We start from the raw sequence: 20,550 nt of genomic DNA, 5'->3' as shown, positions 1-20,550 counted from the left end.
TGCAGCTACTCTAAGACACAATGCGCCCACACTAGCTTTCTGTTTCTGAATTATTATCTAAATTGGGGGTGGAACATACACACAGATACCTATGTTTGGCAAGTCAAACGTGTTAATTAAGGCAATGCTGCCTGTAATTGTGGCTAAGGTATCAATGATCACTATTTGCATAATCACTGCAGTTTAAATTTAAGAGAATTTAACAAAAAGTTAAGGGAAGATTTCAATTTTAAAGGAAAAATAACTACACTTTATATTTTAATATCATCTAGAATTTTCCAATAGTTTTCAAACATGGGATCTTGAATGATTTCCGTGCTCTATTTTAGCACAGCCCACACCCCAAACATTATATTCGCTTTATATGACTTTTGGGAAGAAGATGGCAAAAGGAGATCATGGACTGCAAGCCGTTAGAGACCTGGTTGAAGACACAGTTCTACTCCTGAGGTCAGTCTGGATGAGAAATTCTCAAAGAAGTTCAATCATCAGAAATACCTTGAGGGCTTATGAAGATGGTAATACACATTCTGGGCCTGCTCCTCAATAATTTATTCAAGAGCCTAACCTGGGAATCTGATTTTTTGAAATTGTTCCTGATATGCTAAGTGTTTTGGGAAAAAGTGGATGACTTAGCTTCTACAATTTCAGTTCTAATATTTTACAAATAAGGATTGCTTTATTTATCTATGTAGTGGTCCAAAACAGCTTAAATCCAACATGCTATTTTTGATTATCAAAAACAACAGTAACAACATAATATGAAATTGCCTCTGAATCTAAATATGAACATCCTTCTCTCATTTGTCCCCCAATTCTCCGCACCAAACATAGATGTGTAGTTAAATTCAGACTTAACAATTGCCAAGGAAATCTGAAAAATTGTGAATTGAGAAATATCCACCTGGGCTCTTGCTTGAATAGTTATTTGTACTTGCGATTAATCCTATTGCCCCTTCTCATCACCCTCATCTCACGTGCCCTTGGAAGGTTCATTCATACACACTATTAGCTGATGGATGGTCTTTGCTAAGTGCTTACTTAGCACCACCTTGTGCATTTAGCACACATGGCCTCATTCATTATCACTGTAGCTCTATATAATAGACATTATTATTATGCCCATTTTACAGGTGGTGACACTGAGGCCAGAAAGGTTGGACAGCATTTCCAAGATCATATGACTAGTGAGTGGCAGAACTGGGGATTCAAACCCACAAAACCAGGACCCAGAGCCCAAACTCTTAACCACTCAGCAACATTGCCTCTGAAAAGGATGAACAGAAAACCCTTTTCCTGCTCCTTTTGCTTTTCCAAAATAGCAATTCTCATGAGACACATAATTTGCATTTCATATTTTGTTTTGAATATCTCACCTTATTCTCATAGCAATCAGCAATGTATTTTTAATTTCTATTTACGAGAGAATAAAGCATCCTCAAAGGGCCAACCAGCTTATGGTGGTGAGAAACTATTCTCCAAACCAGTCCTTCTGATATCTCCTCCCTGCCTGAGGTTCTAACAGGGACCAATGTCTTCCACCTTAGAAATGACCCTCATGGGAAATTCTAAACAAAGTTTAAAGTAAGGCAAGAGACACGGGTCTTCTGAGTTCCAGCAGACTCCCTTTTCAGCCTTTTATACCATAATATTTATTTTCCACTTCACATACTAGGGGAGACTCTAAGCATGAAATAGAATAACTGGTAGAAAATACAGAAATTCCTCAGTTTCTACAGTTATTTCCACTTCTAACTCAGAAAAGAAAATGAGACTTGACTGATGTCACACACTGGAAATGGACACAAAACAGATTACATATAACCCTCTGTTCAGTGAAATTTTATAACTATCGTTCAAAAAGAGAGTCCATTTAGTACAAGACCAACAGGAGCTAGAATAGTCATATATATACACACAACATTTTACCCCTAATCTGTTTGAAGCACACAGTCATTTTTAAAAACCCTACAATAAACTCTATGGGGAATAGATTTCTTAGGCACGTGCCTTCCCCCAGATTTACTCAAGGCCCTAAAAAGCTATAAGCACATTGTCACAAATGCCTGGGAGGTTAGCTTGAATTACTAGTGGCATCATTAATTATTAAATATTTGGTGCCTGTGTAAGCAACAGTTCAAGATTTTTTTCAGGGACAAAACTACCTAGTGATGGTAATGAGAAAGGCAGAGAGACACACTGTCCCATAAATATTTAACATTATACAGTATGGATAAGAGTGATAACAATATTCATAAGTTTGCACACAGCACTCAGGAGGGCTTCTTGCACCTCCATGCACGGAGTTGTTATTTTCCATTTGTAGTAGGATCTGTGACTGGGCAGGGATTTCTGAGACTGGTGGGGATGTGGGCCGGAAGCCAAGGCATCATCTTTCTGCTACTGGGCAGGTGTGGTAGATTCTAGGGGTTGTAGGCCAACCTTGGCCAAGGATCCTACACTTTTACCTGCACATTTATTTAGGCACTAAGGAGCCTCCTGGGGAAAAAGAAAAGTGGGAACCTGACCAAATACCCTGTGGTTTTCAAAACAGATAAAAACTCATAGGAAAATTTGAAGTGGCCCTACTGAGGCCGATTTGCAGAGAAGACCAAAGCGGATTATAAGAGGAGACTCATAAAAGGGAGGGGAGAGTCTGGGTCTGACTCAGACCCAGTCATAACTGAGGCTGCCTCAAGAGTAATGATGGGGGGCAATGGCTCTCTCTGTGTGACTTGGCTTGGATTCCCAGAAGTCAATTATGAGACATGGGTCTGAATGTAAGTAGTTTATTTGGGAATTGACCCCAGGAAGTTGGGTTAGGCAGATGGAGCTGCCAATCTATAGCACATCAGCAAGCCAACCTTCCTGTAGAATGAGCTTAATCCCATCAGTGCAGGATGCACCTAAGGGTTCTGTTACCAGAGCATTATCATGACTGGGTTTATTTTTGTTTTCTTTTTGATATACAGCAACTCAGTCAGGCATTGCTTGAAACTCCTGGAAGGCAGTGATAGAGCCCTCAGGCAGAGTAGGGAAGGTGTAGTTATTGGGGTTGAAAGTGGTTACATTGGGAGATTCCTCAGGGTTCCACTCCGGTCTTTCTTAGGGAATGGATTCATCTCTCAACTGTGGGTGCAGGCTGACAACTAGAACTGTCCCCTTCTCCAGAGATTTGCCTGTGGCCAAGCAGAAGCATACTTGCTCAGAAAGCTGCCACTTCCCACTTCTACCTCAGCCAGTGATGGACTGATACGAAGTTCCAAAAGTCAATCCCATTATATCAAGACATGGTTGATATTTATGGTGCAATCTGTGGTTTAGATCTTCCTCCTGGCATCAGAAGGAAGCTAGGCCTCAGCTGAGACTTCACTAGCCTATCCCTTTGCCTTCCCTCATAACCAGTCTCCAGAAATCACTCTTCCACAAATAATTTGAATAGGAAGTCCCACCTCAGCTCAGATCCTCAGATGTTGTCCCTGTACTGAAAGTAGTGAAGCCTAGGAGATATGGGCTCTGACAGCCTTAGCTATAGTGGGTGTACTTGTTCACACACCTGTGTGTCTGCATTTATGGGAGAAAGCTGTATTATTACTTTGAAGAATTCTAATGCTCACTACTCAGATAGCTCAGCTGTGATGTCCTTCAGTGAATACTTCCCTTGTAAAGAGTAGAAACATTAAAGCCCTGATGGAACACAAAAGTATATCAGGCTCCACATTTCACAGTTCAGAAGTTATACAAGAAGTGAGGGAAATCAGCAGGAAGGCACCTGGGACCTGGAAAACTTGGAAGTCAGTCCCAAGGAAGGTATCTCATATTTATGCCCCTTGCAAGCGAAGGGTTGATTCACACACACACACACACACACACACACACACACACACACACACACACAAAAACCCAGGTGAGAAGGTCATGTATATAAAACTTGAAAAGACCATAGAACTACACTGTTCAATGTGGTAGCCGCTAACCACATGTAGCTCTTTAAATTTAAATTAGCTTGACTTGAATTAAAGTTTCAGTTTTTAAGTAGCCTTAACCAAATTTCAATATCCATGTGTAGCTGCTGGCTACCTTATTAGACAGCACAGCTAAAGAATATTCCATCCTTGCAGAAATTTCTATTGGATAGCATTGCTCTAGAATTTCTCATATAAAATGTTGAAAGCTAAATTATTTTTAATTTGTCAGATCAATACAATTTAACCTTCCTCATCAGCTGCTTAGGCCTGAGGGGGGCTTTTTGTGGATTATTTATTCCCCATTTAATGGATATATAATTATTTAGTTCCATCTATGAGTAAAGCAGTATAAAAGATCGAGGAGCAAGATAAGACACTCTTCCTATTTTTAGGCATAGAGAGAAAAAAATGATTCTCCCAAGATTTTTGAAAGGAAAATGGAGCAGTGGAATTGAAAGTCATTTAAACCTGCAGATCTCATATTGTTGGCATTACCACTTAAAACTTTTTTCTCATGAGCAGCATAATTTTTGCACAGCTCACATACTACATTTACCTTGGTTCCCTGGGGCTGTTTTATTTGAAAGACAGTGCCTAGTCTAAGTCTGGGTTTCAATTGAAAGAGTCACTTTTGACTCCATGACTTTGAGCAAGTAATTTCTCTACTTCTATAAAAATAATATAGTTAAGTGTTCACTCTAACAAGGATCAAGGATCAAGATGATATTTGTCTACTCACAGATTTATTGACTATAAAAATGGTGAAATACAAGTATATTTAACTATTACTTCAAAAGCTTCAATTTGGGTTCTAAAAATTAACTCTGGCATCAGTTCAACCGATTAGGAAGTTACTCCTTTGACTGGAAGATGTACAATATAACCCATCAAAATGGTAGGAGATATAGCTTGAGAAAGAGAGAGAGAGAGACAGAGAGAGAGAGAGAGACAGAGAAGAAACATAATCAATTATTCTCTTACTCTGTACAAGATTATTAGTCTAAAGCCAGTAAAGGTAATTCTACAATCCTTACCTGTGATTGAGTGTAGGAGTGGACCTATGACCGAATTATGGCTAATTGGACAGAGAAAAACTGCTGCTGATGTGAAGCAGAGGCGGGTTTGGGTCTCAGAAGAGTCTTACAGCTCTATACCATGGTTCTCAAACCTGAGCACGTTTAGTCAAGGGACTTGGAAAAATAGAGGTTCTCAGGTCCCACTGCCAGAGTTTCTGGTCCAGCAGGTCTGGGATAAGTCCAGTCAATCTACATTTTTGTTAACAAGTTCTGAGGTGATATTTAGCATGCTGCTATTCTGAGGAATCAACTTATGGCTTCAAAGCAAGGATTAGGAGTCCATGCTTTGTTTCCCAGAATGCTATTGAGACTGGCTGAGATGCTGGGTGGGCATTTTAGCTGGAGAAGGATGTGGACTCTGAGAATGACTTCGTTGAACTGAATCCACCAGCTCTGAAGGCTGTGTTTGCTGAGGTCTTCCTTTCATGTAAGGTAAAAATTTCATTTTTATTCCCCTTTTTTGAAAAAAAAAGTAAAATAAAACACAGTATAGAAAAACCTCACAAACCCAATACTTAGCTTACCACACTATTCCAGGGTGAACACCCTTGCAACACCATGCTGTTCAAGAAATAGAAGTATGGACACCTCTCAATCTCCATGCACCTAGCTTTAATTATTTAATATTTGTTCATGCTACTGAGTTTTTCTTCAAATGAATTTTCTATTACTTCCACACAAAATTACCCTAACAGAGATATCCCAGGGATAATATTGATTGTTCCGAATATTTCTGTAGAAGGGATTGATTAAAAGCAAGTCCTCAGCAAAACAACACGGATTCTCATAAAATCTGGATTTTCATCAAACATGTACATTGATTAGAATAATGAAGTCCAGATACAGGTAAGTGATTGCATAGACAAGTTTAAGAGAGGTGTAGTTCAAGACACTTAAAAGGGGCCCCCAGGTAAGGGACCACCACAGGACATGGAGTATCCAAACTGGAATCCTGGAGAAGGATGAACTGCTTGTTAATATTAACTCCTGTTTTCTGATTTCTTAGAGTTGGTTATGTGTTTCCATTTTCACCCCAACAGTAGATTTAATAATCCTTAGCTCATCTTTTTAATGCCATTTCCACAATATCTTAAGTGAAAGAGTTCAAATAGATTTTAAACAAAGGAATTGAATAGGCGCTACCTAACTAATCCAGGTTAGACAAAGTAAAAGCATCCACCATAAAATATGCTATTCAAATACAACTTATTTCACCTGGATGTGACCTTCATTGCAAATACAGTGGTAAACTGTCATCTGCTAGACTAAATATATGTCATTAAGTACCCTGCCCTTAATTGCATTACTATATTTTTAAGTTACAATGCTTTAAGTTAAATGCAGTGAACTGGCAAACTAAAGATCTTGTTTCTTTGAAAAGTATTAGTGGCATAACATAGGTGATTATGTAAACTAGCATTTTAGAGTGCTACATAGAAATAATCTCAGTTTGGCATTTCAAAGGAAGTGACTGGCCATCAGAAGAAAAAGTAAAAGGTCGATTACATGGGTTTATCTATCATCTCATTGTGCCAAAGGTTGGTGTTTAGAATCTCTGAAACATTATTAGTGAGCAAAAGTGTTCATGATTCCTCCTTTCCCTCTTAACATCATTGTGTTTTGCAGTTATCTTGGTCGGATAGAGGATCATCATAGATTTGTCTACATTGAGGCAGGGTCCCAAGGCTCCTATTAAATAGCAGAAGATTTTTATTCTGTATCTCTCAATGATGTATTGCTGTCCTAGTCAGAGAAGAGGCCTAGGGCATTGTTTAAATATGTAGGTCAAGGCTAGTTTTGCCAATAGGCCTATTAGGCCACAGTAGGATCAGGGACATGGAGGAGACAGAGGTGTCCATATCTTTTTCTCCTTTGATGCTTGAAAATCCAATCTTTGTGGTTAAAATACTGGCAATACCACCTGAAATGCCAAAATGACCTGAAAAAAATGACTATTATGCCAACCCCACCTCTACTTAGATCAAGATCTCGTATCAATGAGAATAAAGATATTAGTTACCCTGGGGTAGGTAGAATTTGATTCAATTTTGAATAATTAGCTATGTATCCTTAGGGCAGTGACTTGACATCTCTGAGTTTATTTCCTCATCCTTAAAAATGTGAATGATACCAACTTTCTTAGTACCAATGTAATGACACAAATAGAGCTTATATTTCTACTTCTTGGTTTCAAGCATGGTTTCTTATTCATAATAACTTAGATAACTTTGATTTCCTCCCATTTCACCCAACCCCACACTCTCCTATGAGATGCTGAAAAGGCCACAGAGGTTAAGAATCAAAGAAGCAGAATATTTAGGGATGCTTCAGAATAGGGGCATCCCAAATTCGACTGTTTAAATGCAACTGTTGCTAAAACACAAGTTCTGATCAGAAGTTAGGGGGCAGTCGTTGAGATTTTGCATGTCTAACAAGCTCCCAGGTAATGCCTGCATATCCACATGGAGTCCACACTTCGAATAGTGAGAAAAACATAGGACTTGACACTAGTCATGCTGGGGCTGGGGAGCAATGAAGACAGGATAAAAGAGAGGAAAAGAGCTGGAAAGAAGGAAAGAATCCTTCAGGTGGAGATGTAGTGACAAAATTCTGTATTTCTCATTGTCTTTTTAAACAGATTAGATGATACCCATATCCTGTCTGACTCAATCAATTCAGATGGGAGATTGGTGCTGTCATTTGTAGGCAGGCATCTTAGTGCTGACTGTGAAATTGGATCTTCAGGATTGTCATCTAGCAAGCTACCTGGAACAAGTCCCCAGATAGCTGATAGCATGGTAATTGTGAGAACCCTGATTCCTAAATTGGTCCAGATCCAACTCTCCTTACAGAAGGACCAGGGACACCAAACTGAAACCCAACTTCCAAAGACCTTCATGGGTCCTTAAATTTTTGCAACTAGTGCTTCCCAGAGAGAAAATAAAAAGTGTTCATGGATGCTGTGCCTAATGGGGGCAAGGGTTTTGAGCCTCTTCAATGGTCCATAAGCCCAGGAAGATAAGAAGAATTTGACATAGAAAAACAGATTCTCTATGGCAACAAAATTGTTATGCTAGAAACATACAATCTCAATTTACACAGGCAAGTATCTCAAAAATATATCAAGTGAGGAAGAGAGATTACAATTTCAAGGAACAAATGGTAAATGTAATTGTTTGCAAAACTGTGGGGGCGGGGAGGGACAAAGGGATGGGAAAGAAAAATACAAACCTCTCCTCTCATGGGGCCAGAGATGTCTGTTCTTACTTGCCTTTTAATCATATCAAGTAACTTCAAACCTTCCTCTCGCTTTGGATCAGGTCTAACCTACTGTTGAGCAGCTTCATGCTGCGCCACCAGTTCTGCACTTCCTGCTGACAGTAAGTGCTTCTCGAAGCCCAGCTGACTTTAAAGCTCAGATCAAAAGCTTTCTGGCCACAAAACAAATCACATTTGACAAAGTCAGATCCCTCTTAAGCCACAATTACACAGATTGACTTAGTAACCTAAATTATTAGTGATCTGACCCCCCAGTTTAATGTATTTTGTCCTTTTTAAAAGGCAATTAGTTCTCTTTTTTTGCTTTGTATTACTTTGTGTGTGGATGAGAAAGGACTGAGGGATGTGTAGAGGGAGAGAGCAAAAATTCCATTTGGCAAATCCCTTCCCTGGATGAGATAACAGTGTGAACACTATTACAGTGGGCGCTAACCGCCCAATCTCCCTCCTGGTTTGGTGGGTTACCCAGACCTTGGCTCTCATAGTAGTACCTTGGGGCAAAGGGTGTATTTTTCTCAGAAAGATTACTTTGTCACCGACCAAACTCATGACATTTTCTTTACTCAGGGTCTGAGGAAACTCATCAGCATACCTTTCCTATAATTTTCTTTCCAACTTTCGAATTGATCTTTGTTTCTGACATGACAAATTTACCAGCGGGGCATCCTTTCTTCCTGTATATAGGTCAGAGATGTGCATGCTTAAGTTCTGAGCACACACAGAGGTAAAGTGGTCCTTCATTACCTATGTTCAAAGTTTGCTAAAGGTGTAGATGGTTGCCAGGAGTCAGCAGTTTTACACAGTGTCAGGACTTGCGGGCAGGCTCATTTTGAAAAATAGTTCAACAGTGAATAGCTACAGGGTGCTGTTAAGTACACTCCATATGAGATACAGTTGGTTAAGCACCTGCCTTTGGCTCCAGTCATGGTCATGGGGCCCTGGAATTGATCCCCACTCAGTGGGGAGTCTGCTTCTTCCTCCCCCTTTGTCCACCCCTCTACTTGAGCTCTCTCTTTCTTGCTCAAATAAATAAATAAAACAGTTTTAAAAAAATCCAGAACTTGGGAGAAAAAAAAAAAAAGAAGAGTACAGTATGTCTTTTAGGTATCATCCTGGGCAATTTTAACAGGACCACTCAATGATTTTTAATTCTCTAGGAGAATATACCTGTCATTTGGTTTTCTTATCCATTGAATATTAGATCTTAGACACTGTGAAGTTACATATTCATGTATAAGTGTTTGTCTAAGAGAAAATATAACCCCAAAATTTTACTCTACTGTAGGACATTGATTGGTTTTGTATCTACCTAGAAGTTTTATTCTAATATTCTTTTTTTTTCTCTGCTCTGTGCCATGGCATTTTTTTTTAAATCTATGAAACCAGGATATTGATAATTCTTATAGAGAGGGGTTGTGGAGATTGAATTGATTTACCTTAAAATCTCAGAACAGTGATGGCTCATGGTAAGCAGTGATTATATTGCTGTGATGATTTTTAGTCTTATGCTGGCAGGTACACAATCCCACCAGTTGGTGGGAGCCAAACTTGATCATGATAGTGCTTAGTAGCAATGATTTAGTATCTATTTGTGAACTTGCTATTTAAAACACTATATGGAGGGGTTCCTAGCTAGGTGGCTCAGTTGGTTGAGCATATGCCTTCAGCTCAGGTCATGATCTAAGGGTCCTGGGATTGAGCCCTGGGTCTGGCTCCCTGCTCAGTGAAGAGCCTGCTTCTCCCTCTCACTCCAGCGCTCTCCACCATTCAATCTCTCTTTCTCACTCTCGAATAAATAAAATCTTTATGGGCAGCCTGGGTGGGTCAGTGGTTTAGCATCACCTTCAGTCCAGGGTCTGATCCTGGAGACCCAGGATCGAGTACTTCTTCCTCTGCCTCTTTCTCTGCCTCTCTCTTTCTCTCTCTCTCTCATGAATAAATGAATAAAATCTTAAAAAAAAAATTAAAATCTTTAAAAAAAATGTGTTAATAAATAAATTAATTAAAAAAACAGTATATGGAGATTTTAAATTAAAGCCAAGATATTCTTTGAAATCTCTTGTGTATCTAAAGTAGCCTAGGTTTCTAACCGTGCAGAACAGTTCGCACTTCTGGTTGTATTTGATGTTTTTCCTCTTTTAAAATAAAAGGGAAGTTTTAACGAAAGATGTGTAGAAAGGAGTGTTCATTAGGCAGAGATACAGAATACTTCTAGGTCGTTTTAGTGGACAGATGACATATAAGTCTGCTTTTAGCATGAAAAAAATAAGTCATTACTATACTGATATTTCCAATCCAAATAAAAAATATAGTTTTCTCAAATTTTAGATTTTTATATTTGGAAAACTCATATGGCAAAAACCTAGTCTTTAATAACATTAACATCACTTAGGTTTTATTATAATATATGCTATATTTATATGTTCTATGCATGCATATTTACACATGTATATAACTATATGTATGTATGTCCTAATATATAGGGGTGTGTGTGTGTATATATATATATATATATATATATATATATATCCAAACCTGTATATATCCACCTCTTTACCTCTTTATATATGACTCCATTGTGTGTATATATATATATATATATATATAACTATATGTGTATATATTGGCTTTCCATCTACCCTACTATATATAAATGTATATATGCATATTATTTATGTTGCATATTACCCTACTGTATATATATGTATATATACATATTATTTATGTTGCATATGTGAAAATAATAATACCAATATTATCATTAACAACAAATGTTAGCTATTAATTACTTACATGCTAATCTACATTATCCATGTAAACTCCTTATGAATAGGATTCGTCCCTATTTTTACCAACTATGTACCAGAGTTCTAACCGAGTTCGCTAGCACATAGTAGGTGCCAATAAATGTTAACAGAAGAATTTGTTATTTATAAATTTTAATTCAACCTAGTAGTTTGCAACTCATTCCATTTTTTATTTATTTTTTTTACTCATCGCATTTTAGAATCACCTGGAAAGCTTGTATTTGTTTACTTATCAATATCCACCCTTGGATCCCATTTCAGGGGATTAATTCAGAATATCTGAGGTAAGAGCTTAGGCAGTGTTACTTATAAAACTATCCAGGTGATTCAAATGTATAGCTCTTGGCTGAGAACCAGTGATAGAACCTCTCCTCAAGACTGTGTTAAATTGGGCAGCCCGGGTGGCTCAGTGGCTCAGCGGTTTAGCGCTGCCTTCAGCCCAGGGTGTGATCCTGGAGACCCGGGATCAAGTCCCACGTCAGGCTCCCTGTATGGAGCCTGCTTCTCCCTCTGCCTGTGTCTCTATGAATAAATAAAATCTTAAAAAAAAAAAAAAAAGACTGTGTTAAATTTCCCCTGAGGGCAATTGTTGGACCCAGTGAGGGAAGCGTAGGCTGCCAGCCAGGCCCGGGCAATTGTGCTAGACGGTGAGTTCTAGTCCAATATATCTCAACTCTCTGAGACTGTATCTTCTGCATAGCCTTCCGGATTTAGACTGTAGTTGGGAGAAGACAGAGCGGTCAACCTCTCTGCATACACTCATACTATCCTTGGGCTCAGATACAGATGCTCCAGTGAGCAGGATAGTTAATAAATTGGAGTAGAGACATCTGTGCTCTGTCAATATCTGTCCACTAGGGGATGAGCTGGCCTGTGATCAGATTCTCAGATTCAGATTCACAGCTTCCCCAGAAACTGTCCAGGTGTTACTAGGCAGTAATGACTTTCTGCAACTGTATAGTTGGATGGGGTTGGGACTCTGCTCTGGATGACCCAAGACTCATATTAAAATCTTCCAACCTGTGTTTCTTCCAGAAATGGCAAGTGAATCTCCCTGCTGTGGTCCAGCTCTCTACCCTGCAGTGAGAAGTATCTTTTGGATGTGAAATCTTCCTCAGCTGCACATAATGTGTCAAGTCAGGCATTACTGGTCCACTTGACAGATAAGAAACTGAGCTCAAGAGCAGATAGGTGACTTGTGATCCTCACAGAGCTTGCAAGTAAATGCCATAAGCAGCATGTGAGCTCTGGTTGGTACGTTTCCAAGTCTTTTTCTAATATAGCCTTTTTAAATCTATGTTAGTGAATCAGTTTGCTCACGTGGTGATTAGGGAGCAAAACTTGGGGTTTGAGTGACTTGAGTCAAAGCATTTCCCCTTCATAACTGTGTGATTTTAAGCAAGTTATGGTATTTTTCTGAGCCTCAGGAACCCTATCTGAAGTTAAAAGGTAATAATACTCATAGTATCTATCTTTCTGAAGATGAAATACCTTAATATAGGTGAAATAATCTATAACATTCTTGGACCAGGGTATGCAGCAAAAAGATAGTGTTAGTACACAATTGTTATTAATATTTTCCTGCTAGGTCTTTGAGTGGTCATTCTTTTTCCTTTGGAATAGCATTCTTTTTAAATTTATTTTGTATTTTTTATTTAAATTCAATTTAATTAACATACGGTGCATTATTGATTTTAGGAGTAGAATTTAGTGATTCATCAGTTGCATATAACATCCAATGCTCATTTCATCATGTATCCTCTGAATGTCCATCACCCGTTACCCCTTCCATCACCCACCTTGCCTCCAACAAACTTCAGTTTGTTTCCTATAGTTAAGAGTCTCTTATAGCATTCTTAAATTCCTTTCTTAAAAAAAAAAACATACAACTTGCTAACTTAAATTACTGATCCCATTGTAATACAATATAACCTGTGACATATAGTACAAAACAAATACCAAATATACAAATAAAACTCGCAAATCTCTCTCATGATTAATGGAGATCCATAATTATAAAATAAATGTCAACAAGTTAAATAATTCTGCACTTTATATCCATAACTCAATGATCAATTAAAACTTATTCCATAATGTAAAGATATGCCAGTATTGGAAAACTTCCTAATATGATGGGCCTCATATTATCAATGAGAATATATAGTCAGGAATAATTAATATGAACTCTAACAGATCAGTGTACTTCTTAAAATCGCATACACATTTTTTTCTCAACTTGAAAAAATAGTTTATAATGTTCACTTGATGTATACATATACAAAGATAATTAGATATTTAATAATCTTTAAAAATTAAAAAATAAACTTTAACCATCTTTAAAAATTAAAAACTTCAATTACACAACTACACATATATGTGTATATCTACACATCATAAAAGTCAACCAAATCTGACTAAAAATATATCTATCTAAATACTCAACATTATATTTTTTGAAGACATTTCACAAAAGAGATCAGTTAAGTATGTGCTCTTATTTCCATCACATGTTGTAAAGGTATACACTCAATATTTAACCACAGCTATCACTAGCTGGTGGGTTTACATATTATTTGCATATTCTTACTTTTACTTAACAGTACTATGTATTCTTAAATAAAATAAGATTGTAAAAATTAAAGTTATTGAAGGAAAAATCTTGGTAGATTTAAATCATGTTTATTTTAAACATGCTCTTGTTAGATACATGAAATATAAAAAGAAAGCAATTAAAAAAAACTTATTTTCACAAAGGCCTTTCATAATAATTAGAGAATAGTATAGGTTGGGGAGACAAGAACCAGCACACTTTGAATATCCATTACACACAGGGAAACATGGTTTAATTCCATTTTAACCCCACTCTTCCCATTCTTCTTCTGAACGATGCTCTTGGACATGAGCCCAGGGAATGGAGGTATTCTTTTTCTTCCATTTCCCCACAGTGTGCTTATTCAGCACTGCTTTTAGAGTTTTAGTCACCTTACTTACCAACTCTTCGGTTGAGTTGAGCTGGGCTGTGAGTACCCGTGAGGTCTGAGGAACTGGAAAAAGCCATCGGAGAGAGCAGGGACGCTAACGGGTCATCACAGTTGTCTGTAACGATAAGAGAGAAAGAAAGTAAATATTATTAGTAAGAGATAGCTTGTAAAGAGAAGAATCAGGCATTAATCACCATTATTTATTAACTATTGCTCTGAACAAGGCTAGTAGCACTTGTTTCCATGTGCTATTTCATTTACTCCTCGCAGTCCTGAATGACAGGTAAAAATGTCTTTCACAGTTGGAGACACTGACATTCAGAGATGTTACGAAGTTTGTCCAAGGTCACAACACTAGAAAATGGTGTGGCTAGAAATCTCACTGATTTGTCTAACTCAGATGTCTAACTATCATCTGTTCCTTTAATCAGTTACTTGAACAAAGTCTCAAGTTATGGCTACTGAACCTATTTTAGAAGAAGTGAGATTGTTGAAGGGCGGCTACAATTGTTTACCTGCTCTTCCATCTTCAGTTCCTGGGACTCCTGCCATAGGGTATCTAGATGGACAGAATTATTCAGATTGTCTCACTCCTAGTTGTATGAAAATCTTTTGAAAATGAAAAACTAATTCTAATGATTAATGTCTATTCCACAAGTAAGGGAGTATAGTACCTGATCTTGTACAATTTTGAATCTGATATTTAGAAGCAGCCCTTCCAGTCTTCCCTAATGTAACAGGTATGCTCACTAAGGTTTCTTTGATGCTGTTCAAATGTGGAACAGAATGGGGTCATGGGGAGAAATGTGGTCTTGACAACACAGACCTGTTCCTCCAGATTGAGCATGCAATCTCATGCAGAGGACCCTGCACTTCACATAGCAAACTGGTCATCTAAATGTTCTGTGATCATTAGTCATTTGTTTGTTTGCATCTTACACTAAGTGGCATACTCTTTGTAGGACTTTAGCAAATAATCTGATACATAATAAGCCTTCAATAAAGGTTTGTTGAAAGAAATGGATGGTGATGGAAGGAAGGAAGGAAGGAAGGAAGGAAGGAAGGAAGGAAGGAAGGAAGGAAGCTAAAGAAGAGAGGTAGGGAGGGAAAGAGGGAGGGAGGAATTAGTTCACACAACAGTACCAGCATGTTTTTTTTCTATTTTTCCATTAAGTATACAATTGACCTTTCAGGACTTTGCAAAATGATGTCACAAAATCTAGATATATCTCATTCAAACATAATTCTATGTCATTCAGTTTGAAGGTAAACTTCATGTATTAAAGGCTCTCAAGAAAAATGGGTCTGGTTTTTTTAATGTACATTGGATAGGAGGTTGTTTGTTTATCCAGAAAATTCTGAGGGGACTATTTCGTCTAACTCCAGGAAAATTAATGAGAAACATAAGGATTAAATTTTTGTTTGTTAAATGTGTTAAAAAAAATCAACTTGCAAAGTGTATTTTGAGTTTTTCCCCAAACACAAATGTTTGAAAAATATTTTGATGTACTTGACAAAAACAAAACAGAGCCAGATTCTCACTAAAGGAGGAATGACATAAAAATCACAGCAAGGACACCTCTGCAGTTATGGTCATTCTGCAAATAAGAAGGAGAGTTCAAGGCTCCTTTATTCCAGGCATAAGATGCAGGTGAGGGGAGGTGCATACATACTTGCAGTGCATTTATTTGGAAACACAGATTGGTTACTCTATTTATACATTAGCAAATAATTTTTATATGATGCAAATATTCCATTTGTTTATACTCATCTTATCATTAGGAAACATTAGGTGAATACAGAAAACAGAACTCAGTGGAAATACTTCGTACTTGTACATACCCACATCAAACAGCACACAGTATCAGATTTCACAGCTATGCTATGAGCCACACCTGTCTGCAACTGTAGTTACAATCATCCTCCAGTTTCAGAAAGCACGCCTCCCACTACTCCCTGATAGCTCACAACCCTTCTGACATCCACTTCCACAAGCAAATTGAAGTTTTGTTTTTTTTTTTTTTAAATGCTGTTAATGACATGTTTGAGCTTTGGGCCCCTAATCCTATTTTTCCTCTAAAGTAAGAATAAAAGTGGCCTAAGTGTTTCAGTTTAATTCAGTCCAAAAAATATTTATAAGGACATACTTGATGTTTGACCTTGGACAAGCACTAGGGGTAGAGTTGAGTAAATTGAGTCTCAGACCTCATGGAGCACTGAGATCATTGAAAAATGGATAGAGTCAATCAATCAATCAATCTCATGAGAAAGTTTAAGAGAATTTCACCAAGGTTACATCCCAGCCAGTACAATGGGGATCCACTTAAACAGACATCCAGGAAAGTGATCTGGTCCATCTCATCTAGCCCTATGCAGTCTCCCCTTTCGGAAGGTGCTGGCTTCACGGAGAGGTCAGGTTCCAGACTCTCCTGGCCTCAATACCAACTGCCATTTCTCTTCTGAATTGTACCTTCCTTGTATCTCCATTTGTGGAGTCAATATTTCCACTTTGGAAATTAGTAAACCCATCAAAAACAATCTGTGCTAAAAAGAAGATCCGTGAGAGGAGATTGTGCAGGACTCCTCTCGTCATGGGCCCTGTGCATTGCAATAATGGCTTTTAGAGAATGTGGCTGAACTTTGTTCTTTCCCTATAAGTGATAATAATGGGAAAATCTCAAATCAGAAAGGAAGAAAGACCTCTCCTCCCCAGCCAGTGCATAGCTCCGGGCTCTCTCTCCGTCTTCTCTCTGTCATCTAAATTGAGAATAGACCAGGCCTCTAATCAAATTAATCTTTGTCATTGGGAATTAAAATTTGTCCATATAGGGATGCCTGGGTGTCTCAGCGGTTGAGCATCTGCCTTTGGCTCAGGGCATGATCCTTGAGTCCGGAATCGAGTCCCACATCCGGCTCCTTGTGGGGAGCCTGCTTCTCCCTCTGCCTGTGTCTCTGCCTCTCCCTCTCCCTCTCTCTCTCTCCCTCTCTCTTTCTCTTTCTCTGTGTCTCATGAATAAATAAATAAAATCTTAAAAAAAAGAATTTGTCCATATAACCATTCTAAATCCAAAAGTGTGTATTATTTTTAGACATGTGTCCTATTCTTAAGGCAGAAGAGAAATGATCTAGCATAAATTAGAACAGCTTATACATATTATAATTCATAATTTGGGACAGTCTGGGACTGTGGAAAGTATCAGGAAGGCTAGAGCTAGGAGCTCTTCATTCTAGATTATTTTTTTCTATTGCCCCAATGACTCCAGGTAATACATTCAAATGCACTAAATAGTATCTTCATTGTCTGAAAAATCAAGAGAGTCATCTCTCACATATTCAGCCACAGAATCATTTTTAAAAAGAATGAGAATATATGGAAAAATATGCAGGAAAACCCCCTTTAAAGGATAAAGAACAGAATGAAAACACAGAGCACTATATGAATCGTCTGTAATATTTGCCGTAATTGAGACCAACCATTTCAATATTTTCATTTCTTGAACTTTATGACATATCACAATACTTGCTCAGTAATTGATGTCACCAGTAGCTCTATTGCCCTAAAGGTTTACCAAGGGCCAGATGAAAGGGAGAATATGAAATGGTGGGGAAACAAAGGGGTAAAGAATCACCGGAGAGTGAGGACAATATTGCATGGGGCAGTCCTCCCCCTCTGTGGACCACCTTGCAGAGACTGGGCCAACATCATACCAAACACATGGCTGGGAAGGAAAGAAACAAAGCACCATCTGCTCCACCATTCCTGCAGGCTTTAAATAAGCAAACCCATGTTGTCATCGCATTTTAGGCACCACTCACATCTCTGCCTTCTGACAGTGTGTCTGCACAACACTAAACCCATCAGTTGGTTCCTCCAAACTGGTGGTGGATGTTTATCTCTATTTACGTGAGGAAAGAGGAAAGGATGAAGAAACTCAGGTGGGCTGAGAGATGTTAGGAGGGGGAAACATACCAAGGGACTAACACTAGGCTTTCAAGGGGACATATACAACCCGAGATAGGCTTTCATGATTTTACCAGAATATCATTTTCCACACTTGATGAATGCATTTTAAATAGATGGGGCTTGTCTTTAAAAGATTTTTTACGGGGATGCCTGGGTGGTTCAATCAGTTAAGTGTCAGTCAGACTCTTGGTTTTGGCTCAGGTAGTGATATCAGGGTTGTTCAGATTGAGCCTCACTTGGGCTCCAGGCTCAGCACCAAGTCTGCTTGAGATTCTCTCTCTCTCTCCATCTCTACCTCTGCCCTTCCTGCTTGTGCTCATGCTGTCTTTCTGTTTAAAATAAGTAGACAAATCTTTAAAAAAATAAGATATTTTTTGCAAAAAAAGATAAAGTTTAAAAGCTATCTAATAATGCAAACTCTTACTCATGTATAATCTACTAATTTTCCATTTTTCCTCAGCAGATAACTTTATTGCCATATCTACTAATTTTCCTTTATAACATAAAGTCCACTTCCTACCCCCACCCCATTCCCAGGCTGGTGAAAATCCATGCCTATGAGTGTGATGGAAAGTAACTCAGCTCTTTCCAATCAGTAACTGCTGAACAACCCCATTCTTATTTGCAAATGACTAAGCCCTACATTCATAAAGCAAGAGGATACTGGAACACAAGGAACTTTTGAAATAGTGAAATTCAAGCCCTTTACTTTACAAATGAGGACATCAGGATTTAGGGAGATGAGGAGTCTGCTCAGGATTATTCAGTCACTGATGGACTAGCCTGGACCAAAGCTCAGATTTCCCCTTTCCCAGGCATGATCTGCCACCTCTGCAGAAGTCCAGTAATCATAATTATATTATTTTTCATAACATCTGTTTTAACAAATAACTTTTCTTATGCAAAAAGAAGGGCGCAATTGCATCTCCCGGATAACAGAAAACCAGTGCAGAATAGCCTATGATTTTCAAAAGAACTTGAATTTCTTCTCTATTTTTCTTGCCTTCTTATGTCTTCCTTAGCATCTTATCTCTTCCTTAGCAAGAGAACAATAAAGGGAGGATTTAAAAAAGTAAGAAGAGATAAAGAAAAGTGACTTGTTTCCTTATGAATATTTGTGTGGCTCCTCAAGTCAAGCATTTTATTTGATATTTCCAGTCTGAAGAAGTGGGGATAATTTGTTCCTTAATGTATATGAACAGTTACATATTAAAGGTCTCCTATCACATTAATTAAAAGGTAAAGGCACAAGAGAGAGTTCTGAGTAAATATGATATTTACATAGCTTTTTAGAAATTATCATTGACTCTTTAAGATGATTCTACTTTAAGTAACATTTTTTGTTGCCAACATATATTTTTATACATTATTATTAAAATACCACTCCAGTAACAGATGGCCCTGAAGTTAAATTGTGAGTATCGTCTTGATTACCACAGTAAATTGTCTGTATATGGGGATTTGGAACTTAAAAGATTCACTTGTATTTATAGGTGAGATAAAATTCCTCTTAGCATTGCACACTTAATGGCCTACTTTGTTTAAGAGACATAAAGCATGCATTTTGTGTAGTGCCTACAACGGTGCTTAGAAGTGACAAGCTTCTTTTATTTTTTTCCCCTTGTTACCTATAATTTCACTTAGTAAACAACAAAAATAAATATTCTAATATTACTCTTGAATCTGACCCTGTTCCTCTTTTCCACCGTGAAATCCTAAAATATAAATTACCTCATAATGAACAGATCAAAAAACATGACTCTCTAAAATGAGTCATGAAAAGGTTAAACCTTCTCTGTCCTGACATTCATCTCCAACTTAATGCAGTCTCTGCTTGCTGAATACCCATGGTTGTATTCTTTGCTATAGGAAGATAAAATTAAAGTCCAAGACACAGACCCTGAGTTCAAGAAACCAAGTATTTACTTTGGGTTGAAAGATAATCTCTCTATATATTTTTAAGAAGCTCCTTATGTTTATGAACAATTCCATGCAAAAGACCTTTTACTTGGGATCCAGGAACCCCAGGCTCTTTTACCTTCACTGTGAACACGCTCTCATTTTACCTTTCTGTATTTCAGATTCCTCAATTGTAAATGGCAGGGGATATTGCTCATTTGTTCAATCAACAAACCATAACTGGGCACATTCTAGACTTCCGAGTGTCCATAAGACTTTAAAGATAGTAAAGACAAAGATAGCAAATTCCTCAAACATGGTGAAGATGGGCACACCACTGGCTGCACTGCACTAGTGATTGGTGATGGATGGGATGCAGTAGGCTGCACGAGCTTCTAGAAGAGAGGCTAGTGCTGTCTAGGGATTGACAAGAGCACTCTAGGATATTTTCCTATATTTAAAATTAAAAACAATTCTACTCATTTTTTATGTTAGATTTGATTTGGAGGTACTGTCCTTCGCTTGTAGGTGGCTTGCTAGGACTACGTCATAACCAAGCATAATAAGTATAACAGC

General features: G+C 37.9%; 1 protein-coding gene across 1 annotated transcript in view; it reads right to left on the bottom strand.

Annotated features, from left to right (window-relative positions):
* Positions 1 to 20,550, bottom strand: part of CNTNAP5 (contactin associated protein family member 5) — a 798,328-nt gene that overhangs the window by 602,865 nt on the left and 174,913 nt on the right. Inside the window, exon 2 of the mRNA XM_055316368.1 lies at positions 14,122 to 14,226. Coding sequence (XP_055172343.1) covers positions 14,122 to 14,226 — 105 coding nt within the window. The remainder of the gene's footprint in view (positions 1 to 14,121; positions 14,227 to 20,550) is intronic.

This window comes from Nyctereutes procyonoides, unplaced genomic scaffold (assembly GCF_905146905.1).
Source record: "Nyctereutes procyonoides isolate TBG_1078 unplaced genomic scaffold, NYPRO_anot_genome, whole genome shotgun sequence".
In the NCBI taxonomy this organism is placed as follows: Eukaryota; Metazoa; Chordata; class Mammalia; order Carnivora; family Canidae; genus Nyctereutes; species Nyctereutes procyonoides.
This window is presented reverse-complemented; position numbering and strand designations above follow the sequence as displayed.